General features: G+C 39.5%; 1 protein-coding gene and 1 long non-coding RNA gene across 6 annotated transcripts in view; one reads left to right on the top strand and one right to left on the bottom strand.

Moving 5' to 3' along the window:
• ttc28 (tetratricopeptide repeat domain 28) overlaps positions 1-22,753 on the top strand; it is a 160,996-nt gene that overhangs the window by 74,279 nt on the left and 63,964 nt on the right. For all 4 annotated transcript variants that reach the window (XM_080876642.1, XM_080876641.1, XM_080876640.1 and 1 more), the window contains 3 exons: positions 10,155-10,302; positions 14,662-14,934; positions 15,012-15,142. In XM_080876642.1, the coding sequence (XP_080732768.1) occupies positions 10,155-10,302; positions 14,662-14,934; positions 15,012-15,142 (552 nt within the window). The remainder of the gene's footprint in view (positions 1-10,154; positions 10,303-14,661; positions 14,935-15,011; positions 15,143-22,753) is intronic.
• LOC308393124 lies at positions 4,905-21,397 on the bottom strand. Of its 2 annotated transcripts, none has more exons than XR_013970924.1 (3): positions 21,031-21,397; positions 10,188-10,358; positions 4,905-5,769 (listed from the first exon to the last, which is right to left on the bottom strand). It is a non-coding gene; the product is annotated as an uncharacterized lncRNA (long non-coding RNA). The 2 variants fall into 2 exon arrangements; XR_013970925.1 differs by lacking the exon at positions 4,905-5,769 and adding an exon at positions 5,789-7,542.

The following is a 22,753-nucleotide window of genomic DNA, read 5'->3' as shown; positions in this document are numbered from 1 at the left end:
ACCAAGAAACACTAATGACACTTCTGTGTCTACTAATAACTCTACGTTGCAGCCCAGTTGTGTCTTTTCCATGCCAAACATAGTTAATGACCTGTGGCTACCCTTGGACTGATTACATCAGACAGACAGCGACGCCTCAACCATTGAATCCGGATAAATTCTGTGGTCCCTCAACATATGATGCCAGAGGTGTCTGTCTTGACCCTGCATGTGTTACCCACACTCAGACATGTTAACATCAGTGCAAACTCAGGAACACATGCACAAAAGAGAGATGAAATCATCCTTGTCCTTGACCTTTGTGCTTTTAAAATCCTTTTTTCAATTTTTTAAGTCTCTGGATCTGCATCTCCATCTCAAAAATTTTTTGGTTTTTTGGTAGTTGGCTTTTGACTCAAACACTCTACTGCACAGACTTGTAAAGCCATTAGACTGCCTCTGCTGGCCTGTGTGGAAGAGCCCACAGCTGGCCGTGTAACATCTTTATTGGTCCCAGTGGAAATGGTAGTTATGGCCACTCTAACTCAATTATTGCATCTTAGCTAGTGTCCCAGTGAAACAATGATTAATATTCATGCAGACTAACCGGGGAACAATTTTGTGTGTGTGTGTGTGTGTGTGTGTGTGTGTGTGTGTGTGTGTGTGTGTGTGTGTGTGTGTGTGTGTGTGTGTGTGTGTGTGTGTGTGTGTGTGTGTGTGTATGAGATTCATAGGCATTTTGAGAGTGTATAGGGACTAGCTCACATTTGGAGCTAGCCTCAATCTGATTTGAAGATCTTATGTTTGTGGCAGTTGCACATCGACTTTAATTTTCACCACTGGAGTCACTTTACCCAATGCAGAAGTGCTTTTGATCTGCCTTTCTAATGACTGCCAGTAGGTGAATCCTTTTCTTTTTTTTTAGACAAACTCAAATTGCAGGAGGTCTATGTAAAAACAACCATTCTGCTCACTTGATCTTTGGTCTCACTAGTTTTATGTTATAACCCAAATAATGTTCATTTAGTAAGTTATGATCAGAAAGAAGATAAGATAATTGGGGTTTTAATCTTTTTTTTCTACTTTATGGCCTACTGTATCTTTCTTTATATAGCATGGCAACATCCAACCCAAACAAATGATTCTGCAGTATGATGCTAAACAGTTGTTTAACAACAGCAGAATGACTCACAACAAAAAGTTTTATTTTCCTATGGCATTGTACTTTTATTTCTGCCACTGAAGATGTCTGTCTGTTTGTGGACAAGCAGGATCAATTACCTCCTAATCTTCACCACCCAATGTTTGTGCTTTTCCTACTTACAAAGTCAGATTTAAAAATTCAAATTAGGTTTTTGTCTCTTTGTTTCTTATCCATACTGGATTATGTGTTTCCAGTTTTCTGTGAAGATGCATACTCAGCACCATTTTCATCTACCATAATACTTTACAGGCTGACTAGTTTTTTAAGAGAAGCTGTTTGAATCACACTGCTGTGCAAGATGGGAGGGCTGCTAATTCCCAGCCTGTGAGTAACTGTACACTGCTGTAGAAATCTGCTCGTTTGGATTCACAGGGTTTAATCATACTTCAGCCTGGTAATAATGTGCATTAAACCCTGCAAAGAGACATCCTTACAATACAGATTGCTGTTTTTAATGACTCCCTCAGAACGTCTCACGCTCCTAAATAATGATCTCACTCTGTAGGTCTTACAGCACACAGCTCACAACTCACACAGCATGTCATTTTATCACCCACTGTGGAATAAGTGGGGTATTGGCTTAGCAAAATGAAGCTGCTGTTGTTTAGCAATGGCCAGGTGACATCAGCAACTTTCAACAAAGAGAATAATTTCCCTCAGGTCGGATGTTGTTCTTGTTGTAACTTAAGTTATGTTTATAATATAGCATCTTTCGCTAAGCTGGCACTGGAGGACTGATCAAGACTTTAAGTTATGTCACTAACTAATTATGATACTTCATTTTGAACATACGAATATTCTTTTGTTGGCTATATTTTAAAAGTTTAGTGGCTATTATCCCCTAGCCCCTTTTTGATCCCCGCTGTTCTGTAGCTTGTAAAACATAAATCAGTTCAGTCAGCAACAAAGTGGTAAAAAAAGAGTTTTTTTACTCCATGTTGGCTCGAGATAAAATGAGAATGAAGATCTTGTTGTGTGTTTGGAGGGAGATTTTGTGATTTCCAAAGACATCAATCTCTATCATGTCTCGTTTATGGGATCCTCTCTTGCTCTTGCTCACAGTCTTCTCTCTCTCTCTCGCCACTTGTGCTGCCATCTGTTCTCGATTAATGTGAGTTACGAGCAGTAATTGAAGCAGCTGTTCATCTGGTGAGCATCCTTTGCTCTGACACACAGCACCTCTCTCAGTCACCATCTCTCACCTTCATTTTCTTTGTTTCTTTGATTCGATCTACTATTATTTTTTGCTGGTTCGACACTTTGCTTCAGACAAAATGTCTCAGCAGTTGCCAGACAGATAAATATATTACAAAAACACACCTGTTCGGTCAGTTGGTGATTCTAACTTGGTCATTGGTTATTGTTTAAAATGGATGGAACAAAGCATTTGTGTATGTAGTAGGTAATGTAGGTGTAGGATTTTGTGTCACATATTTAGTGAGTCCTTACCTTTATTTCTAACGGCTTTATTTTCTTTTTAATTATTAATTAATTACTATCTTTACTTTTCTTGAACAGGGATTTAAGTGTAAATCAAAGCGTAAAGTTGGTCTAATGTCATTTATAAAAACTTTCATTACAAACTAAGCCCCATTGGTGAAATTTCAGAGAAATAAAGATAAAAGATATCACCAACATCTCCACTTTTGTTTCATTTTATTTGTGTACTTCACGGGTCTTTCAGAAACTTGGATAAGACTTTTTAAAAAGCAATGAAAGTAAAGAATGGAAAAAATAGCTCACCTTCTTAAAGCAATATTAAGTCCCAAGTCACAATACAGCAACACCTCAAACATTTAGACTTTTACTTAACTGAAATACTCTGCCAGTAACACTATCACATCATATTTATTTTAAACAGTAACGACGAAATGAATCAAGAAACAAGAAATCACTGAAAAACAATCTGCTCTAAATACTAAATATAAAAATCCTGAATAATCTAGTTCTCTGGTGCAAACGACATTTCAACCAGCCAACTTTTTCTTTCGTACTTGTGGCTTTTGTGGTAGTGCAGTTTTTATTTGATGCAGTACAGTATAGCACTAGTTTTAGGTAAACAGTAATTGTAATTTTAAAGGCGTCTGTTAACAGGTCTTTACTGACTTGCTGTTATTTTAGTCAATAACAAATTCAGTAAAGCACTGGGGATCTCTCTTTGTGTTCACAGGTATAATATATGACAGCCATATCAAATTCATTTGTTTTTCAACAGGCTACTTTTTAAACATTTAAAGTATGATATAAAGTAATTTTGTTACTGTAAAATAGTTCCCAACAAATTTGTCCATTTTTATTCATCTACCATGATACAGTCAAATTTAGGTGCATATGGTCACTTCTGGCTTCACTATAACATTGAGGCTTCAAAATGCAGAGTTTACATCCAGCGAGTGATGTTATGGTGGATATGTTCATCTTTTTATAAAGTCTATGGGCGGAACACAGGCAGTCATTTAAGACCGCTTTTCTGGTCACTGGTCAAAGTTCAGTCCTGAGTCTCTTTTAGCACTTTTGGTTGTCCCCATCTACTCTCTAAAGAAATATCTTTTTAGCTACTAAATGCCCCACTGTGTTCACTGATTCTGTCTGTGTACAGAATTTTCTTTTTTTTTTCTATGACAGCAGCAAGATTGAACCACACAGTAAATCAATGAAACGAACAGTTTATCTCTATGCTGAAAATCTCTAAAAACTCAGAAAGGTAGGGGACCTGTAGATTCACTTAAATCTTTGTTGGTAATCATTTGGTATTTTAAAAATATTTAAATTAATAACATAAACAATGTTTGAGTTCTACGTAAGTATGAACAAAGAAAACATGTCAGCTCACCTGTCATGTTAAAGGGCCCGTCTAAGTGCTCAACTGGGAATCAGTGTGAAATACCTGCAAACCAGACATAACCGCAGCAGCTTGGGAAGAGACTCTGTAATCTGACAGGATTTTTCAGAGATGTTCCAGAACACCGCTGAGAGAAAGAATGAATAAACGATACCAAGAGTGTGTTTCTGTGTTCACGAGGTGGTGGTGTTGTGTGTGTGTCTCTGTAAGGCTGTCTGCACCCCCTGCATGTGCTTAGTGGGCAGCGTAGCCAGACTGAGCTAATAGGCAGGATGTGTGTGAGCAGGAGGCTGGAGGTGGTGGTGGAGGCAGACTCTTCCTGCTGTCATTTTCTGTCTGGATCTGGCATGTTTACGCCACTGATAGGGGTAGAACGTTCTTACACACACACACACACCTATATAGATTTAACCTCTCATCCTCACTCTCTCACTCCCATACGCACACATGCTACTCAACCTTACCCATTATGCTGCTTGTCTGCTCATGCAGAGATAATGATCATCACTGTGATTATAACTTTCCTCCTCTGATATAATTATCCTTTTTGACTGGATTTTCCCCCTAGAAGGTCCAGAATAGAACATGAATGCCTAAATGAGAAACACTGCATCCTCCACACACTAGCCAGATCAGCATGAAGGCAACAGTTTTGAGGGGCAGTGCTAAGTAGAGGTAGGCACACAGGTGGGGTGTCCATATGTCACCCCAGCACTACATCCCAGTCTAGCTCCTCTTCTATCCTCTCCAGCCTGCATGAGGGTCAGAGGCCAGGTTGCTATATCTCTATCCCCAGCACGGACACTTGGCATCATTGCTGGTAGTTGATACTACTTTACAATAGATACAATTATCAAATGGAAATTAAATTTTTTTCCCAGTCTAGTGCATGACCCAGACACACACAGTTTATTAAGATAAGATAAGATACCTTTATTAGTCCCACAAGGGGAAATTTCATGTTAAGGCTGCCGACCTATTGCACGCAATGGCGGCGCCATCTTTCCCTCCGACCATACATAGATTACACGAAAACATCACATGGGGAAGACAGGTCAGAGAGGTATAACAATGGAAAAGCACCACATGAGGAAAGATAAGGAGAAAAAACTAACTCCCCCCAGACTGAGCTCCAATAGGGAAATCAGTTTGAGAACAGAAAAAAAAAAAACACCTCTGCACATAGCACATGAAAAAACTCTTAATACACCAAAAAAACACATGACAAGCAACAGGGATGGGTAAAGGGTGAGAGACAGCCAGACTCCTTGATCCACCGTCAGCATCAGAAGGGAATAAGCGTCAAAGGCGTTTGGAGGGGTAAGGGGGGATGAGTGTACATCTGCATGTGTATATATATGTCTGTGTGTGTGTGTGTGTGTGTGTCCAGAGTTCAGTTGAGACAGTGTCCTTAGCCTTGCCAGGCTAAGTAAACAGTCTTCCAGCCAACCCGGGTGGCCTTGCATAGAATGGGAAGAACAGTCTAAACACAGTCCATATCAGGGTGTTGTTGTTCAGCTCCAGCCTTGAGACCGCAGCTGGCGCTGAAGGGGTATCCGCATGAAGTGATGGTGGTTTTTACTTTAGTGCGAAGTTGTTCTAACAGTCCGACACTGGTCTCTCAATCTCCCGTTGGAGAGCCGTGAGCTTACGCTGACGTGATGTTGTCATTCTTGTGCTCAAAGAGCCGAATCTGAGAACTCACGACTGCAGTGAGCTTCTCCAAGATGTGATCCAGTTGTCACTGAGAACCAAGAGAACCAGAAAATTTGTTAATTTAATCAACAGATGTTGATTGCCTGGTGTTATGGTTTAAGTTGTGGTTGTCAACAGGAATGACTTAGAGCTGTTGGAATTAATCCTGCCACTTTAAAGCATTTATTCAGTATTTATATACCCATTATTTGACAATCATTTTGGAGTACATCTATGATATTCCTAATGAAAGAGTTCTTATAATTTCTAAATGTATTTTTAAAATATACACTACCAGTCAAAAGTTTGGACACACCTTCTCATTTAATGGTTTTTCTTTATTTTTTACTACTTTCTGCATAGTAGATACATACTGAAGACATCAAATATATGACACAAGATATGTGGAATTATGTAGCAAAGAAAAAATGATAAATAACTCTAGATATGTCTTATATTTTAGATTCCTGAAAATAGCTACACTGAAACACGCTTTGTTGACAGCGTTGCAAACCCTTGGTCTTCTCTCAAGGAGCTTCATGATGTAGTCACCTGAAATTGTTTTCACTTCACAGGTGTGCCTTGTCAGAGTTTATTTGTGGAATTTCTTGCTTTCTTAATATGGTTGGGACCATCAGTTGTGTTGTGCAGAATGCAGGTTGGTACACAGCTCACAGCCCTGACAACTATTAGCTGATTGGTTCTCACCATAATATAAATTCTAAATAAAGAGAAACAACAGTCCATCATTACTTTCAGAACTGAAGGTCACTCAATTCGGAAAATTGCTAACAGCCAGGGCAGTCACAAAAACCATCTACTGTACGACTAAACTGGCTCACATGAGGACCGCCCCAGGAAAGGAAGACCAACAGTCAAGTCTGCTACTGAGGATAAATTCATCTGAGTCACCAGCCTCAGAAATTGTAAGTTGACAGCATCTGAGATTAGAGCCCAGATAAATGCCACACAGAGTTCCAGTAGCAGACAAATCTCTACATCAACTGTTCAAAGGAGACTGCGAAAATCAGCCTTTACTGTCAAATAGCTGCTAAGAAACCACTACTAAGGAAAAGCAACAAGCAGAAGAGATTTGTTTGGGCCAAGAGACATAAGGAATGAAAGACCAGTGGAAATCTGTGCTCTGGTCTGATGAGTCCAAATTTGAGATCTTTGGTTCCCCCTGCCATGTCTTTGTGCAACACAGAAAAGGTGAACGTATGGTCTCTACATGCATGGTTCCCACTGTGAAGCATAGAGGAGGAGGTGTAGGGGTGCTTTGCTGGTGACACTGTTGGGGATTTATTCAAAACTGAAGGCATACTCAACCAGTATGGCTGCCACAGCATCCTGCAGCGATCCCATCCAGTTTGCATTTAGTTGGACCATCATTAATTTTTCAACAGGACGATGACCTCCAGAGTGTATATGGGCTATTTGACCAAAAAGGAGAGTAATGGAGGGCTGCACCAGATGGCCTGGCCTCCATAGTCACCTGACCTAAACCCAGTTCTGATGGTCTGGGATGAGATGGACCGCAGAGTGAAGGCAAAAGGGCCAACAAGTGCTCAGCATCTCTGAGAACACCTTGAAGACTGTTGGAAAACTGTCAAAGGGGATTAACTGCATGGTGCAGTATATTTACAGGTGCAGGGAAAGGGGGCACAGGGTTCCAGGGGGGAAAGTGGGGAATCCACACAGTCTCTGTTCTCCTCTTCTTGCTCACACAATCACTCCTCTTCTGCCACTCACACTTCTCCACGCTCTATGCCACTCCGACAAACAGACACTCCAAACTGGTTAAGGGACAGGTCCAAGAAATCTATGTACAAAGAGAGATCAGGTTAGGAACACTAGTGGACGGAGACTTGAGAACAAACTCTAGGATTTTGCCGGCAATATGAACTCAGATAGCTCAACGATCCACAACATTAAAACCTTAAACCAGCTTCTTAAAACTCACTTTAATTGGACAGCTTAAGTATTTCATATTTTGTAGCAATTTAACTTTTGACTCTGATTTTTTGAAAAGTGCTCCACAAATAGAGAATATTATAATATTAGCCTGCTGTGACTGACTGAGGCATTTTCATAATGAGTGTGTTAAGGCATATGGCCTCAGCTGTAATTACCAACCATTTAAATCACTTTCGTGTTAATCATCAGTGAAATGACACCGTGGTCTGTTCACATTCTGCACTGAGACTTGACCTCAGACTCCATTTGTTTCAATGAAGCTGTCTGAAGATGAGGATGGGACAAAGACGGCATGGCTGTAGAAAGTGGCAGGCGGGACAGCAGCTAGCATGTAATCTAATTGATCTCCTCTTTGTCTTAATTCACTCACTGTCATGAGAGCTTGTGCTTAAATGGGGGGAGGGGAGGTTGGATGATAAATGAGAAGTAAAAAGAAGAGGAATGAAGGCGAAGAGAGAAGGGGGCAAGACAATTAGGTTACAGTAAGGTCAGCAGTGAGAGAAGAAGATATGTTTGTGTTGCACGTGCCGTCTCTTGAGTTGTCTTCATGAATCTGATGTCATGATGCATTGTCTCTAATCCAGCTGTGAAATGCACAAGGGGTCCTAATGAAATGCATGTTGCTGTGTGTTATATGGAAAGAGTGTGTAACCAATGTGTAAATGCCACATCGGTGCTCGACCTTTTCATTATTTAAGGTTATGTGAAAATCACTGAGCACTTCTTAAAAAGTTACTTTTAATCCAAAGGTTGTTTTTACTACTGTTGGAGTCAAATTGTTAAATGTTGCCATTATTGTACTTAAATTTGTAAGGCTTGGTTCAAACTATATGGTCAAAGACATTACTTTGTTTCTGACTCTCTCCCCAGCGTGTTGGTGGAGGAGGCTATAGTCTTTTATAGGAGCACATCCTATGTGAGGGTTCTGTTTTCTTGTTTAGTAAACTTCCTGCCTTTATGACCCTATTGTGGACAGGAGGTCACACCAACGCACCCCCAGACACAAACTCACACTCTCACGTGCACATCCATACACATACATACACACCTAGTGCCTGACACCATAGGGGGATTTTTACAATGAGTGTTTGTGAAACTGTGTGTCACAGAAATAAAAGGCTGCTGTGGGGTGATTGTTCTTCGAAGTGGTCTTACACCGAGGGCAGAAGGGCTGCTCTGAGATCCTTCCCTTGCTAGCATGTGAAAAACTGGTTGAGGTGTTCATCTTGCTTCGTTATCGGGAATAAGTCTCTAAACCAGTGGGGCTGTGGAAGCGCAGACCCAACAACTACAGCTAATGTACCTGAGTTTTTCAGACACTGAATAATGATGTCTTGCTGTGTTTGATGACCAAATATCAAAGCAAATCAAAAATCTATAAATAGAACAGGTTTCATTAGGGAACATTTAGGATACCCCACGTTAAAAACAAAGAATAATAGATGCATGGCTAACACATATGTGCAAATAAATCAAACAGTACAGTAGTGTGTGGACTAGCAAGTAGATTAGACTAAAGTAAAAATGTTTTAGAGAAGAGCACAGTTTTCTGTGTGCTTTTAAACAATTCAAATACAGCTGTTGGAACCATAGAACAAAAACAGCTGTGCCAAACTCTGTTAACTATCAAGTGTAACTGTTCTCCTTATTCAGAATGGGTTCTGTAAATGTTTAAACTATTGGATCTTTTTCAGAGCCTTCTCAAAGACAGTCATGTAAAAATCTAAAATGGAAAGACTTCTGGCTTGCTGAACAGGAGGCTATTCCCTAACAGTGGAGCTAACAGTACAGTCGAATCCCAAGTGTTAAGGACATAAATGAAGAAACAAAACTTGTAATATTTATAATGTCTTTGTTCAACAGTCAGACTTCAAAGCAACAATCCACATTTAGAGATAAATATGATAAATAAGGATATTACATTTTTTTAAACTTAACTTTTCATGGTGTGAACAAAGAACCAAACAGACCATTTAAAGTGAAAGTTCTGTTATGTAGTGTTAATATGGTGAATGTTTGTATTAAACATGGTCTAAAGTTAGTGTATTGATCCCCAGCTCCTCCACTCCATGTGTCACCATATTTTTGGATACACCAGAGTGCGAGTGTGTGTGTGAATGTTAGATAAGAAGCACTTAGGCATAGAAGAAGAAAAAAAGAGTGCAGTATGAATGCGTGTCTGCTTTGGTGAATAAGACCTGTAATATAAAGTGCTGAAAGTGAATAGTAAGGTGCTATATAAGTACCCGTCCATTTAGCATTTTGCTAAATTAATCACCGCTATGCCCTTTTATGTATACGTGTAGCTTTATTGCTGTTTTGCATAAAACTGCAGTTATATATTTTTGCAGTATTTCAACAAACCTCAGAAGAGAAATAAACAAGTGTTTCAAAATGTCAAAAAATATGAAATTTAAAAATGTAAAAAAAAATTATAATTGTGTTTTTTCTTTTCAGGCTTACTTTCGTCAGGGTGTTGCCCTACAGTACCTGGGTCGTCATGCCGATGCCCTGGCAGCGTTCGCTTCCGGCCTCGCCCAAGACCCCAAGAGTCTCCAGCTGCTTGTTGGTATGGTGGAGGCTGCCATGAAGTCGCCTCTAAGAGGTGGGCATGTCTAACACCGGACTTCATTCCGCCTTTCTCTCACTGTGCCAACACATCTGAAACAACATGACTCACATTTACAAGGGGAGAGACAAACAAAAGAACATCATAAGCAGAAAACTACAATTTTGTGCTGGAAAACTTGTAGGCAAGGAAAGTTAGATGTATGCACTAGGGAAACTGCCAAGTTATTACTTTTCTTTTATTCTTTTATTCAGTAGCCCTCCTCCGGGACTAGGATGTGAAAAAAAATAAAAGATCCCTCTGATGATTCAGGCCGCACAAAGAAAGGGATGCATGTTTGATACGAGAGATGAGAGATATATAGAGAAAAGAGAGATTCAGAAAATGCATAAAACAAGCATCTTAGATAGAACGGAAAGAGAAACGTGGAGATAAAAGGTAGTCATCGCCAGCTTCCACTTGTGGAAGTAAAGGAATGACTCTCATCCATTCCTGCTTCAGATGAATCTTCTTGACAATGAAGTGACAGGTGTCACATCTACTGCCAATTATAAAGACTGTTGTTGTCTGGTGTCTCCCACAGTCATATTTATTTACATTCAGGTACAGCGAGTGAGTGAGTGAGTGAGCAAGTTACAGTATTAATGCTGTCAACATAGCATTATTGAAGCCATCTAAGTTAAGGAAGGTAAAAAATGAATAGGTATATATGACATGGTATGATTTTTCTGAGACATAGGCAGGATTCACATGTTGTTTCAGCTCTTGACTGTGGGTGTGCCTTATATTTAGGCTGGAGCAGAACACAACCTAACAGATTAAAGGAGTAAGGATTAGCCAATCTAGCTGCCTTTTATAAATTTGCTTATACAACAACAGCATAACAGGGTGATGATTCTCTGAAGTGACCAACAACTAGATACAAGTTATGTTTACATGTCATAACATAATTTGATTGACAGGCAGCAGCACTGGTGTATTTGAATAAATACGATTTGATTGTTGAAGCTGAACTTTCCTTCAGTTCTTGAACCCTCAAGAAATATAGCTTTGTTAGGCAAAATCTTTGTAACACAAAGAATTACATAATTGTTACTGTAAAGTGATTGTTGAATTTAGTACAATAATGCACTATGAAAAAATGTAATGTGATTACAGTGATTGTAAGGTAGAGTACTCCTAAAGCCCAGACAAAATGGGAGGATTGTGTCAGAAAGAGCATCTGGTATAAAATCTGTGCCAAAGCAAAAGCAGGAAAACCAACCATCTGTCCAAATATCCATCCATTATCCTTACTGTTTGGAAGCTGTAGCCCCAGCTGACTTAGCCAACATGTTTTTGGACTATGGCAAAAAAACATGCAAAGTCTACACAGACAGACCCCAGGCAACTTTTTCTCTGTATCTACTGTACAATATAAAGCGCCTTGAGGCGACTTTTGTTGTGATTTGGCGCTATATGAATAAAATTGAATTGAAAATTGAATTGAATTGAACTAGGACCTTCTTCCTTGTTGTGGATAGCATTGCTACCCACTGTACCGCTGTGTCGGCCCACAAAAAATTTGGACCTGTCCAGTTGTAGTTGCACTATAGACCTCCACATGTCCAGCATGCATACAAATAAATAACAGAGTCGTGTTTAAACAGGCTTGTAGCAGGCAAAATACAGTAACACAGAATGTCATAAATAGGAAACTTGGTGGCTTTATGACTTGATAGCTTTATATGGACCAAACTGCAATTAAAAAAGGCTATAGGGGAGAATTTTTTATTTTTTTTTTTTTTTTAATTAAAGCCAGTAAAATAGAAAAATAATTCTCTGCCATAAAGGGATGCATCATCTTTACTTTTAAACCCCAAACTGTAGATACTGAGCAAGACGGTTATGAAAAAATGTAATTTGATACACAAATAGAGCTGTGGGATAAATGAGCACATTAGCCTCCGAGAAATGTAGTAGAGCAGAATTATAATGTATATGTACTTTGTTACATTCCATTTCTATTGGTGTTGAATTTTGTGGGTTTTTGATTAAGTCAAAGGTACACTTCAGCGCCGAGATTACATTTTAGACAGATCGTAAACTGCAGCTTCTTTAATTGCAGACAGCAATTGCCAGCGGCTGAAGCGGGCCACAGAGGTGGAATGCTAATTTTAAGGCCAAATACTAATTTCTAGAAATAATGACTGACATTTGAAAGATTTCAGTGGGTGTACACACTTCTGAAGCACAGAAAACTTATGTGTTCTGATTAATTCCTGATTATGTCCTCTTCCAGATTTAGGAAGTTCACAAACATCCTTAAATTAAAGCGCTGTGGACACTGAAGGGTCTAGGTTAGTTTTATCATTATGTTTATTCACATGAATTTGCTTCTCGCAGGGTTCATGATGAAATATTTACAAGGTAGATTCTCATGTGTCATTGATCTAACCACCCCACAGTTCACAGTGTACTTTTATGTGTAGGTCTCAACAGCACACAAAGATGAAGGAAAAGTACAAACAATCAAGAATGGTTTGCAGGCTAGAATTTGCACTGGATTATGTTGTTTTGCCCTTCAGCTGTATCTGAATTAGAGCTGGGCATTTGCATGTGTTCTTGCACCAGCCAACCTCCCTTCATCTTATTTCCCTTTGAGGTCCAACTTGTGTATCCAGTGGGGTTGAGCACAAGGCTATTGATAATGGACTTTATCATGTTTCAAATTAGAAATTTACAACAGAAAACAAAAGACATTGTTTCAAAGTTTAAGCAGTAGCGCTGCCAGAAGAATGGAGTAGATGGAAAACAAAAAATGCACATTTTGAAAATGATGACAGTATGTTTGAATCAGTGGCAGCAGCAAACAGTATATCATAACTGAGTCCAGCCTGGACTACAGCAAAGCTCTCCCGCAGGTCTGTTGCACTGCAGGAGGTTGTTCTCCCACCCAAGGGCAGCACCCTTCAAAACTTGATCTCTTATAATCTTCAAAGCAAGCCTCCAAGTAAAATTGAGTTGCAATGCTTGAGTAAGCAGTAGGCAGGGCAACATGTTGGACCATAGAGAATGTCAGTATAGTGTGCAGTACACACACACTAAGGAGCTGCATTGTTATCAGCATGAAAGAGTAGGAGGCTCCTCTGTCTTTCTAGGCCTCTAGGGTAGACAATTGTAACAGAACGCTATCTACTAGGTCCTCCTCAGATTAGCCTGATAAACAAAACTTTTCAGTTTGACAAAGCAGAATGAAAGACTCGAAAAATGCAAATGGCAACTGCTACAGTTCATCTCAAATACTACAAAATATGACTTTTGACACAAGATAACTGTTTTGTTTTGTTTTTTGGGGGGTTGGGAGGGGGTATTGAACTTGGAATAGATATATTTGTTTTTGTAAAAATATTTCAGTTAGTCCCTTTCAGCAGCAGCAATTTCAATTACATACTTTGTTATGGGTGAATGTGGATTTTTTTTCCTCCTAGATGTTCCACAAGCAATCGTTTTCCAATTTAGGGATTGTTTAATTGCATAGAACCCCAAAGAGTTGCGATCAACTTGAATAACAATAGCTTTACTTCATGTCTGCTCTGTGTGTCTGCTTCATTATGATATTCACATAGTGAAGGAGACACACGCGCGCCTGCTTGCACACAGAGTTGAACACAAAGCTGAGATGTGCTGCAATCTTTCCAAAACATGGAACATGGAACTTAAGTCCTTTATGTCTTTAAATAGAAAACTGTTGTTTGAGGCTACATACATTTAGCTTAAATTATATGAAAATGTCATCTGTGAAGCAGAATTTTGTAGATGTAGTTGTCATCAGATAGCAGATGCATATTTTTGTGTGTTTGCTCTGAGACTATAACATAGTAGCAAAAGGATATAAGATTCTGTGCTGTTTAACTTCAGACTTTTCTGAAGTTACACAGCACTTACAGAGCAATATAGACTTTAAAGTGTGCTTACATAAGCTTAAAATGGGTCATGCCAGACCTAATGAGGCTTTACCAGCATTGCTTCTAAGTGTGGGTGCATTTTATCGCTTATTAATTTAAGTCTCTACTTGTAAGAGTAAGTGTGATATTACTTCTTAAAAGTTGCATAGTGTTGCTTTGAAAGTGTGCACGAGCACAAACACAGAAGTTCCAGGGCTTCTGCTTTTATTTTACTTTCTGTGTAGAAAAAGAGCCAGGGCAGGTGTAGTGTTCTTTCTGTATCAGCAGGATGCTACAATCCCACAGCCGAATGCCACAGGGCCAAGGAAGTTTTCAGGCCACACACTCAGTATCTTGTCCAATGGCGCTTAAGAATGGTCATATTAATGTTTGTAACACATAAAATGATAAATAATTGAATTTTCTTAAATCACCTGTGTGTTTTTGTCTATCTGTCACATCTTCACAGACACACTTGAGCCCACCTACCAGCAGCTGCAGAAGATGAAGCTAGACAAGAGTCCGTTTGTGGTTGTCTCCGTCATCGGCCAGGAGCTACTGACACATGGTTTCCATGGAGCCTCAGCTGTAGTCCTGGAGGCAGGGCTGAAGATTGGCACGTGCTCACTAAAGCTGCGTGGATCCGTCTACTCTGCCCTTAGTTCTGCATACTGGTCTTTAGGTAATATAGAGAAGAGTATGGCCTACATGCAACAGGACCTGGAGGTGACCAAGACTCTAGGTATGGAAAACTTGAAAGTAGTAGTTTATGGTGTGTTGAAAAACGGCTACAGTGTAGGTAAAATTCGTCTTCCACAGGTGACCAGTCAGGGGAATGTCGAGCTCATGGGAACCTCGGCTCTGCCCTTTTCTCCAAAAGCAATTACAGAGAAGCACTGGCCAATCACAGAAACCAGTTAGTACTGGCCATGAAGCTCAAGGACAGAGAAGTAAGTTTGCATGCATGTATTCATAAGACACATTAGACATACACCCACTTCATCTTGGTTTAAATGTGTTTTGCTTCTGAAGGAAGCAGGTTAGAAATAACAGTCCAATTGCTGTGTAGCAAAGTGGATATTAACATGGTTCTTGACATTACATTAACAACAGGTTATTTGTCTAAAGAGCTTCATTCTTAAGGAGAACATTTAGTATGCTGCTCATTGAAAAAAAGACATTGATGAAAGTAATTATTTTTTAAAGTGAGAAAAGAATATAAGATGTATATTGACATCTAATACCAAATGACATCTAATACTATTTGATGACCTTGTCTCTAAAGGAAACAACCAGCTGGTGTAAATCTTTTTTTAAGACGGGTGATAAATTAAGAAAAACAAATAAAAAGCTGAAATGTCATCAGACAGAACCTGTGGATAAGTACTTTTGCTCCCCAAAAGAGCTCCTCATATGTACCATTTACCTGTATTCAACAAAAACATGATTTGACAACGCAATTCAGACCAAAAGCATATTATAAGCAGAAATCAGCCAAACGTCTGGTACCAAAAAGACTTATCCCTTGTCTACAGAATGACTGTTCACATTCATATAGGGAGTTTAGTTTCACAGTCTATTGTTCAGCTCTAGGTGGAACTCTAATGATGACAATAAAAAGAAATTTTCATACTATCCATTTTCTACCGCTTTTCTGGGTTTGGATCTCGGAGGCACCAGTATAGGCATAAAGTCTCAAACTTCATTCATGTCAACCACCTCTTCCAACCAATGACTCAGTCATTGCTTCCAATTCATCCAGGGAGACACCGGATGTGTCACGGCACTGAGTCTGCAACCCAGTATTTAGTTTCAGACTCTGGAATTATATTTTTTGATTATTGTTGTTGCTGGTTTTGGTTATCTTTATTTCTTATGTTCTTAGTGACTGTAGTCCTTCCTCCCTTAGTCTCTATCTCAGCCTGTGTTTAGTCTCTGTTCCCATGTCTACTCTGTGCTGTGCCCATGTCCCACGTTTCATGTCTAGTCCCCCTTGTTTCTATGTTCTCTATGTGTCCCCAGTCACTGTGTTAAGCTTGCATTTCGGTCCGTGTGTTTCCTGTTTGATTTTGATAGTTCCTTGTCCTGTGTTCAGTGTACTCAGTTTTGCTTCCTCCCCATCTCGTTACGTCAGATTAGTCCCAGTGTTGTGTTTCCTTTCTGTTTCCCATTCCCTCATTACTCCCTGTGTTTCCCTCTGCCCATTGTCGCGTCATACCCTCTCTGTGCTGCTCCTGGTCTCCGTGTTTGTTTTCTCGTCAGCTCCTACTTTTTTAGTTTCTTTGTTTTCTAGTTTCTGGTCTCCTGAGTTCCTAGTTTCCTAGCTCCCGGTTATTATGTTTTGTTTCTTAGATCTAGTATTCAAGTTTTCCTAGTGAATAAAGCTGCCACTTTACGTTACCTTTTCGCGTTCGAGTCCTGCACCTGGGTCCCACATCCTGCCTGCCACAGCACAGCCATGACCAAGGCTGGACTGGGACAAAAAATCGGCCCGGGCATTTTGACTAGAGACCGGCCCACCAGGATAAAGATTGAAAATGTGACGTCATTCAGGGATAAAACCGCAAAGGATTCTGGGAACTTGTGGCAAGAGGTACTAGCGCACGCAGGCTTTCAATTGAACTCAGTTACACAGCGATAAAAAGAAACCCAAAAAATGGCAAGAAGCTGTTGTATTATTATTAACTGCAATAGCCGGTCGCATGACAGCCACAGGAAGTCGACGGGTAAAGAGATCGTTTTTTTTTTTTTTTTTTTTTTTTTAAATCGGATTACGTCGTTGAAGTGAAATTTTTTAAGCCATGTTTCCGAAGTAAGAGCCGATGGATGGTCTGGATATACCAAATATAACGTCTCAGAACACTCCAGCTCACATGTTAGTCTGTTCCAAGCATTCCCACAAAGGTCAGAGTTTTGTAGTAGTTAATACGTCATTTTTCTTAACATAATTGGTGATATAGGTTACAAGCAAGTCTGGCGCTGAACAGAAATTGTCGCGCTATGCTCCTTTATTTATTGTGCATAAATAGTGAATTATTCTGACACAATATTGCGTTTCGCTTCTGTTATAACCATGGTACACTGACAAAAACATATACTTTTATTCACAGGATAAAACAGTTGTTTTGTATCACTAATTGTCCATTGCGATTACAATATACAATATTATTGTCACTGCTACATTTCTGTAATGCTACTGTAACCGGTTTCTGCTTCATCCCGCTGCAACAGTTCGGCCCAAACAGACTCCTCGACTCTGCGTTGTGTAGTGTTTTTAAAAAGACAAGGAGTCTCTGATCGATCGTTGCCACTTTATTTCCTAAATGGAAACAACGGTGTATTATCAGTGCACAGGCTCGCCATACACCACTCCGCACAGCACACTCTCGTATGGCTACGGCAGACTGGCAGCGATTACTGCAGCAATATTACAATTTCTAATATACAATAAAATAACAGCAACAACAAATGATGTACCTGAATGGAAACAACGGTGTATTATCAGTGCACAGGCTCGCCACACACCACTCCGCACAGCACACTACGGCAGAACATCTCATTAGCATTCCGCTTTAGCATACAGTTTCACACATTAATAAACAAATGAAAAGTACATAAAACTGGTGTTGGACATGTGTCCACTAAGCACTTATTACACTCGGTGCTCGTCAGCTAATCAAACATGTTTTATGTGTCTGTACTACTTAGCTATATTGTGTGCGGAACAATACAACTCACCTCTCGTATGGCTCGTACGGCAGACTGGCAGCGATTACTGCAGCCAGCCACACCGAGAGGGGGGCGCTGTTTCCCCATTACACTGATATTTGTGGCAAGTGGAATAATACCACAAACACTGTTACACTACCAGAAATTATTTCCACTACTAATTAATTACCGTTGAGCTTAAAGGTCCTATTAATAAACTGTTAATGAATGTGTATTTATGAAGACGATTTGTGAGACTGGTAAACTTATGATATGTACAATAGTCTTTCGTTCTACACGGTGCATTTCAAGTCCTGTACCCATCCGTCGGTAAACTGTACCTGGGCTTGTTGCAGTGACCTGAAGTTACTAAAGTTCATGAGTGTATGCACTCACTCCAAGAAGCGTATAATTATAAATCTGAGCGTGGTGAAAGTTGGGCAGCACGCTGACGTCTTTTGTCCACTCTTTCACTCCTTTGATTTTTCCTCGTATCTTTTCTTTGTCTTTTCGTCGAGTCTGTCTTTGTACGGACCGGCATTATTCTCCTTTTGTTTTGTACATTCCTTTTTTGTGCGGCAAAGAAAAAAAAAAGAAGGTATTGGAACCGGAGAATGAACGTTTTGCGGTGCTGCAAATGTTTGCATTTGATGCGGTACTTGGATTGTTTTGCCACGAGTTCCCGGCATGCAATGCGCGAAAATCACGTGATTGCTAAAGAAGGGGGAGGGTGCAGCCAGCCTCCTCGGCTGTAATTGGTCCAGCCCAGAGTCGATCATGACCAATTGGCCAATCCAACACCTTTCATTATATATATATATATATACCCTTCCTAAAAAAAAACAAAAAACAAAAAAAAAAAACCATCGGCCCATAAAAACAAAAAATCGCCAGCGGCCCACCGGGCAAATGCCCGGTATGCCCGATGGCCAGTCCAGCTATGGCCATGACAGGATGAGCCTGAGCCTGGTTTTGCCTAAGGTTTTAAGGTTTCTTCCTGTTAAAAGGGAGTTTTTCCTTCCCGGTGTCACCAAGTGCTTGCTCATACAGGTCATTTGATATCTGTATTATTGTAGGGTCTTTACCTTACAGTATAAAGCGCCTCAAGGCAACTGTTGTTGTGATTTGGTACTGTCACCAACCTAAAATCACATATTTAATAAAGAAAAGGCATGCAGATATTTATCTCTGTTCAACTTTCTCCCTGACATAAGAGATTCTGTCTAATCAATTAATTTTTCACAGTGATGACGCATCCGTGCAGTGACTGCATGTTATGTAATGCAATGATTTGTTGATTTGTTCTTTGGGAGCTTAACTTAGAATATTTTAAATATATTTCATATTTTAGAGTGATGGCTGATCAAGTATATAATGTACAATAAGAACAACTTTAATTACATATAATCATCTTGCGAGAAATTACATTGTCATAAAAATGTATTGAAACCAAAGAACAAACTTCAAATTTGCTCTTATACATTCACTTGTTTTGACTTATACTCTTATCTTCTGTAACTTTTCCTGGAAAGCAGTTTTTCATTATGCCAGTCCAAAGCTAAACACCTCACAATTCTCCTGAAACACTATGGACAGTTGTGAAAACCGTAGTTAATTAAATTGTTTTTACAGATTAGATTTCGGACCACTTTACGTCTAAAAGCACAAAGTAAAGCTGTCAGGTTGTTGGTGTGTGTTTCCCTACGTTTAACTTTCATATGTTTGTGAGAGTGTGTACATACAAATGTGTATATGTGTGCTGGTGAGTGTGCAACATGGAGTCATGGCAGATGTATTTATGGCTCACTGGATTTCATATGTAGTTGAATCTTATGAGTTGTGCTTGTGGCTCATTTTAAGGAATATTTTATTGGTGTTTTAATATTGTAGGATAAATCTAAACAACCATACTGATCACTGGTTTCTTTACACTGTATAGAAGACAGTTCTGGTAGCAACTAGATTAGTAAATATTTGAGCTTTTGTCTGATTTGATTTACATTTCTGTCATTATGCTGTTTTTCCTTTCACTGTTTTCTTCCAGTTTATTCATGTCTTTTTTTCTTTTGTGTACTCAGGAAAATAATATAATTTGTTAACGTCATGGTCTGTAGATTTTGTTAGGCCAATGAGGACTTCTACTTATTGTTATTTGTTGACTTTTTAGTTTGCTTTTCACTCTTATTCTTCAGCTCTCATTTTGATTACTATTTGGAAGAGTTTCATTATAGCTTTCTTTCAGTGATTATTCTAGCATTCTAAGTTCTGGGTTTTCTGGTAATTATGGGTTAAGCAGTCTTGTAGTTTTATATTTGATGTTTTAGATGGATGTACCCTCCATTGCAGTCCTCTATGTTGCGTGTTAAGCTACATACACACTGAAAGTGATGTGTGGACCAGCAACTGTGGGGAGTGTAACTGCTGGTGAAGGAAGTACAGTTACCTACAGGTGAGCAACTGAATAAGATGCTAACAAATTTAAACTAAGACCACAGCAATATGCTAATGACCAAAGCTATCAGAAGTAGATTTTTGGGTCTGTGTGAGGGGAGCCTTATTCATTTGATCCTACATTGTCACCATGATTGCCAAACCTCCAAAATGGCAAACAACTTCATGTAACGTGGTTACATGTGTAGCCCTCATTTACTCAATACCATTAAATAAATGGGCTTTGGGTTCTTTTTCTAGTGTACTCTCGTACGATGTTTTAAATTAACTTCTCTTTTGTTTCTGGGATCAATGAAGCTTATTCCTTAACAGTAGCACTACACGCGAAAATTAACACTAGTGTCTATAGTGCAGTAAATCATGTCATACACCATTTAAAGTAGAGCATTGCAACCCTCCTTTAATTTACCAAACAATGAAAACAAGAAAATAATAAAATGGCAGATTTCAGTATTCAGGCAAACCAAAAACACACACAGCAATTTACCCACTGTACACAGAATCTCCACACATACAGTGTAAACCACCAGTGATAAAACAATTATAGTCCCAAACTAAACCTAAAGCCGGCAGAGATAAACCCTACGTTGCAGGCCTGTATTGCTCCAGTATAAATCCAAAACGATCTCCCAACCGGAAGTTCTTCACTCAACGAGCAAAAAATAAATAAACTCAGTACCTTGTGAAACGTGCAATTCCCACCAGCTTAATCCAGGTAACAAGTTGTCTTCAGCTCCGTCAGAAACACTCCGCTCTGAATGCAGTAGCACAAAGATGAGGAAGGTCCGTGATCTCCACGTGCTCCACAAGCTACCTGTTTTAGCTTCCCACGTTGCCAGAGGTACTCTGAGTGACGCGGGCACTCAGAGTGACTATCTGGGGTGTGTCCGTCGTTATCCAGTTCGGTAACGATCCTCTGCAGCTTGTTACGTTCCACAACTATAGCGAAACGGCAGCCTACAGTAGTCCTTATTAGCGAAACGGCAGCCTACAGTAGTCCTTATTAGCGAACGGCTGGGTTAGCCTCACTTTAACTTAATGCGTGCACAGCCCAGCAGACTCACGCTGAAACTTTACGTGTTATGTCACTAGCTTACCGACACTGTGACTTATCTGTCCGAAAAGTCAAAACACACTTACTCTTAGTACATAAAAAACAAGCTAACTTCTCCGGATGCTCCGTGTAACTCACGCACCACCGCCCTCTCTTCTCGCGCTCTCGTCTCTTTTTTCCTTTTCCTTCTCCACCCTGTGTTACCTTCACAGACCTTACTCCCGTAGGAAATTACAGTTCTCACAAACAATTCACAAGAAAAGAAAGATAACTTATTTTAAACAATGCAAACATGTTTTTAATCATTTTACATGAACTCTTACCTTTTTAAATATACAAGAAAATTTAAATAAATGAACTCTTTGATATTTATATTCTCAGATTTCACTTATCTTTTACTATTTATGCATCTTTTTTAACCCGGGTTACACATGGTCACATGTCTGCATGCTCAATAGAGAATATCTCTCACTAATTTGTGTTTTAATTAAAATTTACATGACATTAAAGGTACTCTCTGTGTGTTTTTGCAATTTGACACGACTCCTCAGAAATATGGAATTACACTATCTTTAATGTGTAAAAGTCAGCAGGATATTCTACTGCAAAGTTTTATTATATCAGAGTTTCGACCTCTCTAATGGTCTCTGAAGTTCTGCTGGACCCTTGCAGTTGAACACACACTTGAACATGCACACGCAGTCACTTAATAGCGTGTGATTGCATCCTATATTTATCTCATGTGATTTGTCTCTAGGTAAATCTAAAGAGCCTGATTGAACCACTGTCAGTAAAAGAAATGAGGAACAGTTACCAACTTTTCTGAAGAGCTCAGAGCTCAGGAAAGCTTGGATCAAAACCAAACCCTCTTGTTTCTCTTTTTTTGTTGCTTGTGTGTGTGTCTGTCTGGAAGCTGCAAATGCACCATAGACTCCTGCACGTGTATTGTTGACAGACAGTTATCGACCTTCTTCTCCACAGGTGTGCAGCTTAAGGCGACTCGAACACGGTCATCAACAGAAATCCATATCTCCCACTGTGTGTTTGCTCAACTGTGTTATTTGTGTTTATCTGTGTGGTGTGAGAAGCCTTCAATACTGCCTGCTTCCAAACAAAGTGCTCGTCTGCAGAACACTGGCAGGAGCTTTGGTACAGTTACCATTACAGTTATAACATTAATAATAATAACAACAACAATGATAGGTATTTGCATTTGTGCCCTGAACAATAATCAAAATCAGTCTAAAAAATAGTTTAAAAAGGAAAAGATCTTGACAAGGGACAAATAAAGACATTTCCATCAAATCAAGTATGGCATTAGTTCAAGAAGTTGCAGTCCCTGCAGATC

This window comes from Rhamphochromis sp. 'chilingali', assembly GCF_963969265.1.
Source record: "Rhamphochromis sp. 'chilingali' genome assembly, chromosome: 2".
Classification (NCBI taxonomy): Eukaryota; Metazoa; Chordata; class Actinopteri; order Cichliformes; family Cichlidae; genus Rhamphochromis; species Rhamphochromis sp. 'chilingali'.
Note: the sequence above shows the minus strand (reverse complement) of the source record. Positions and strands in the feature narration are given on the sequence as shown.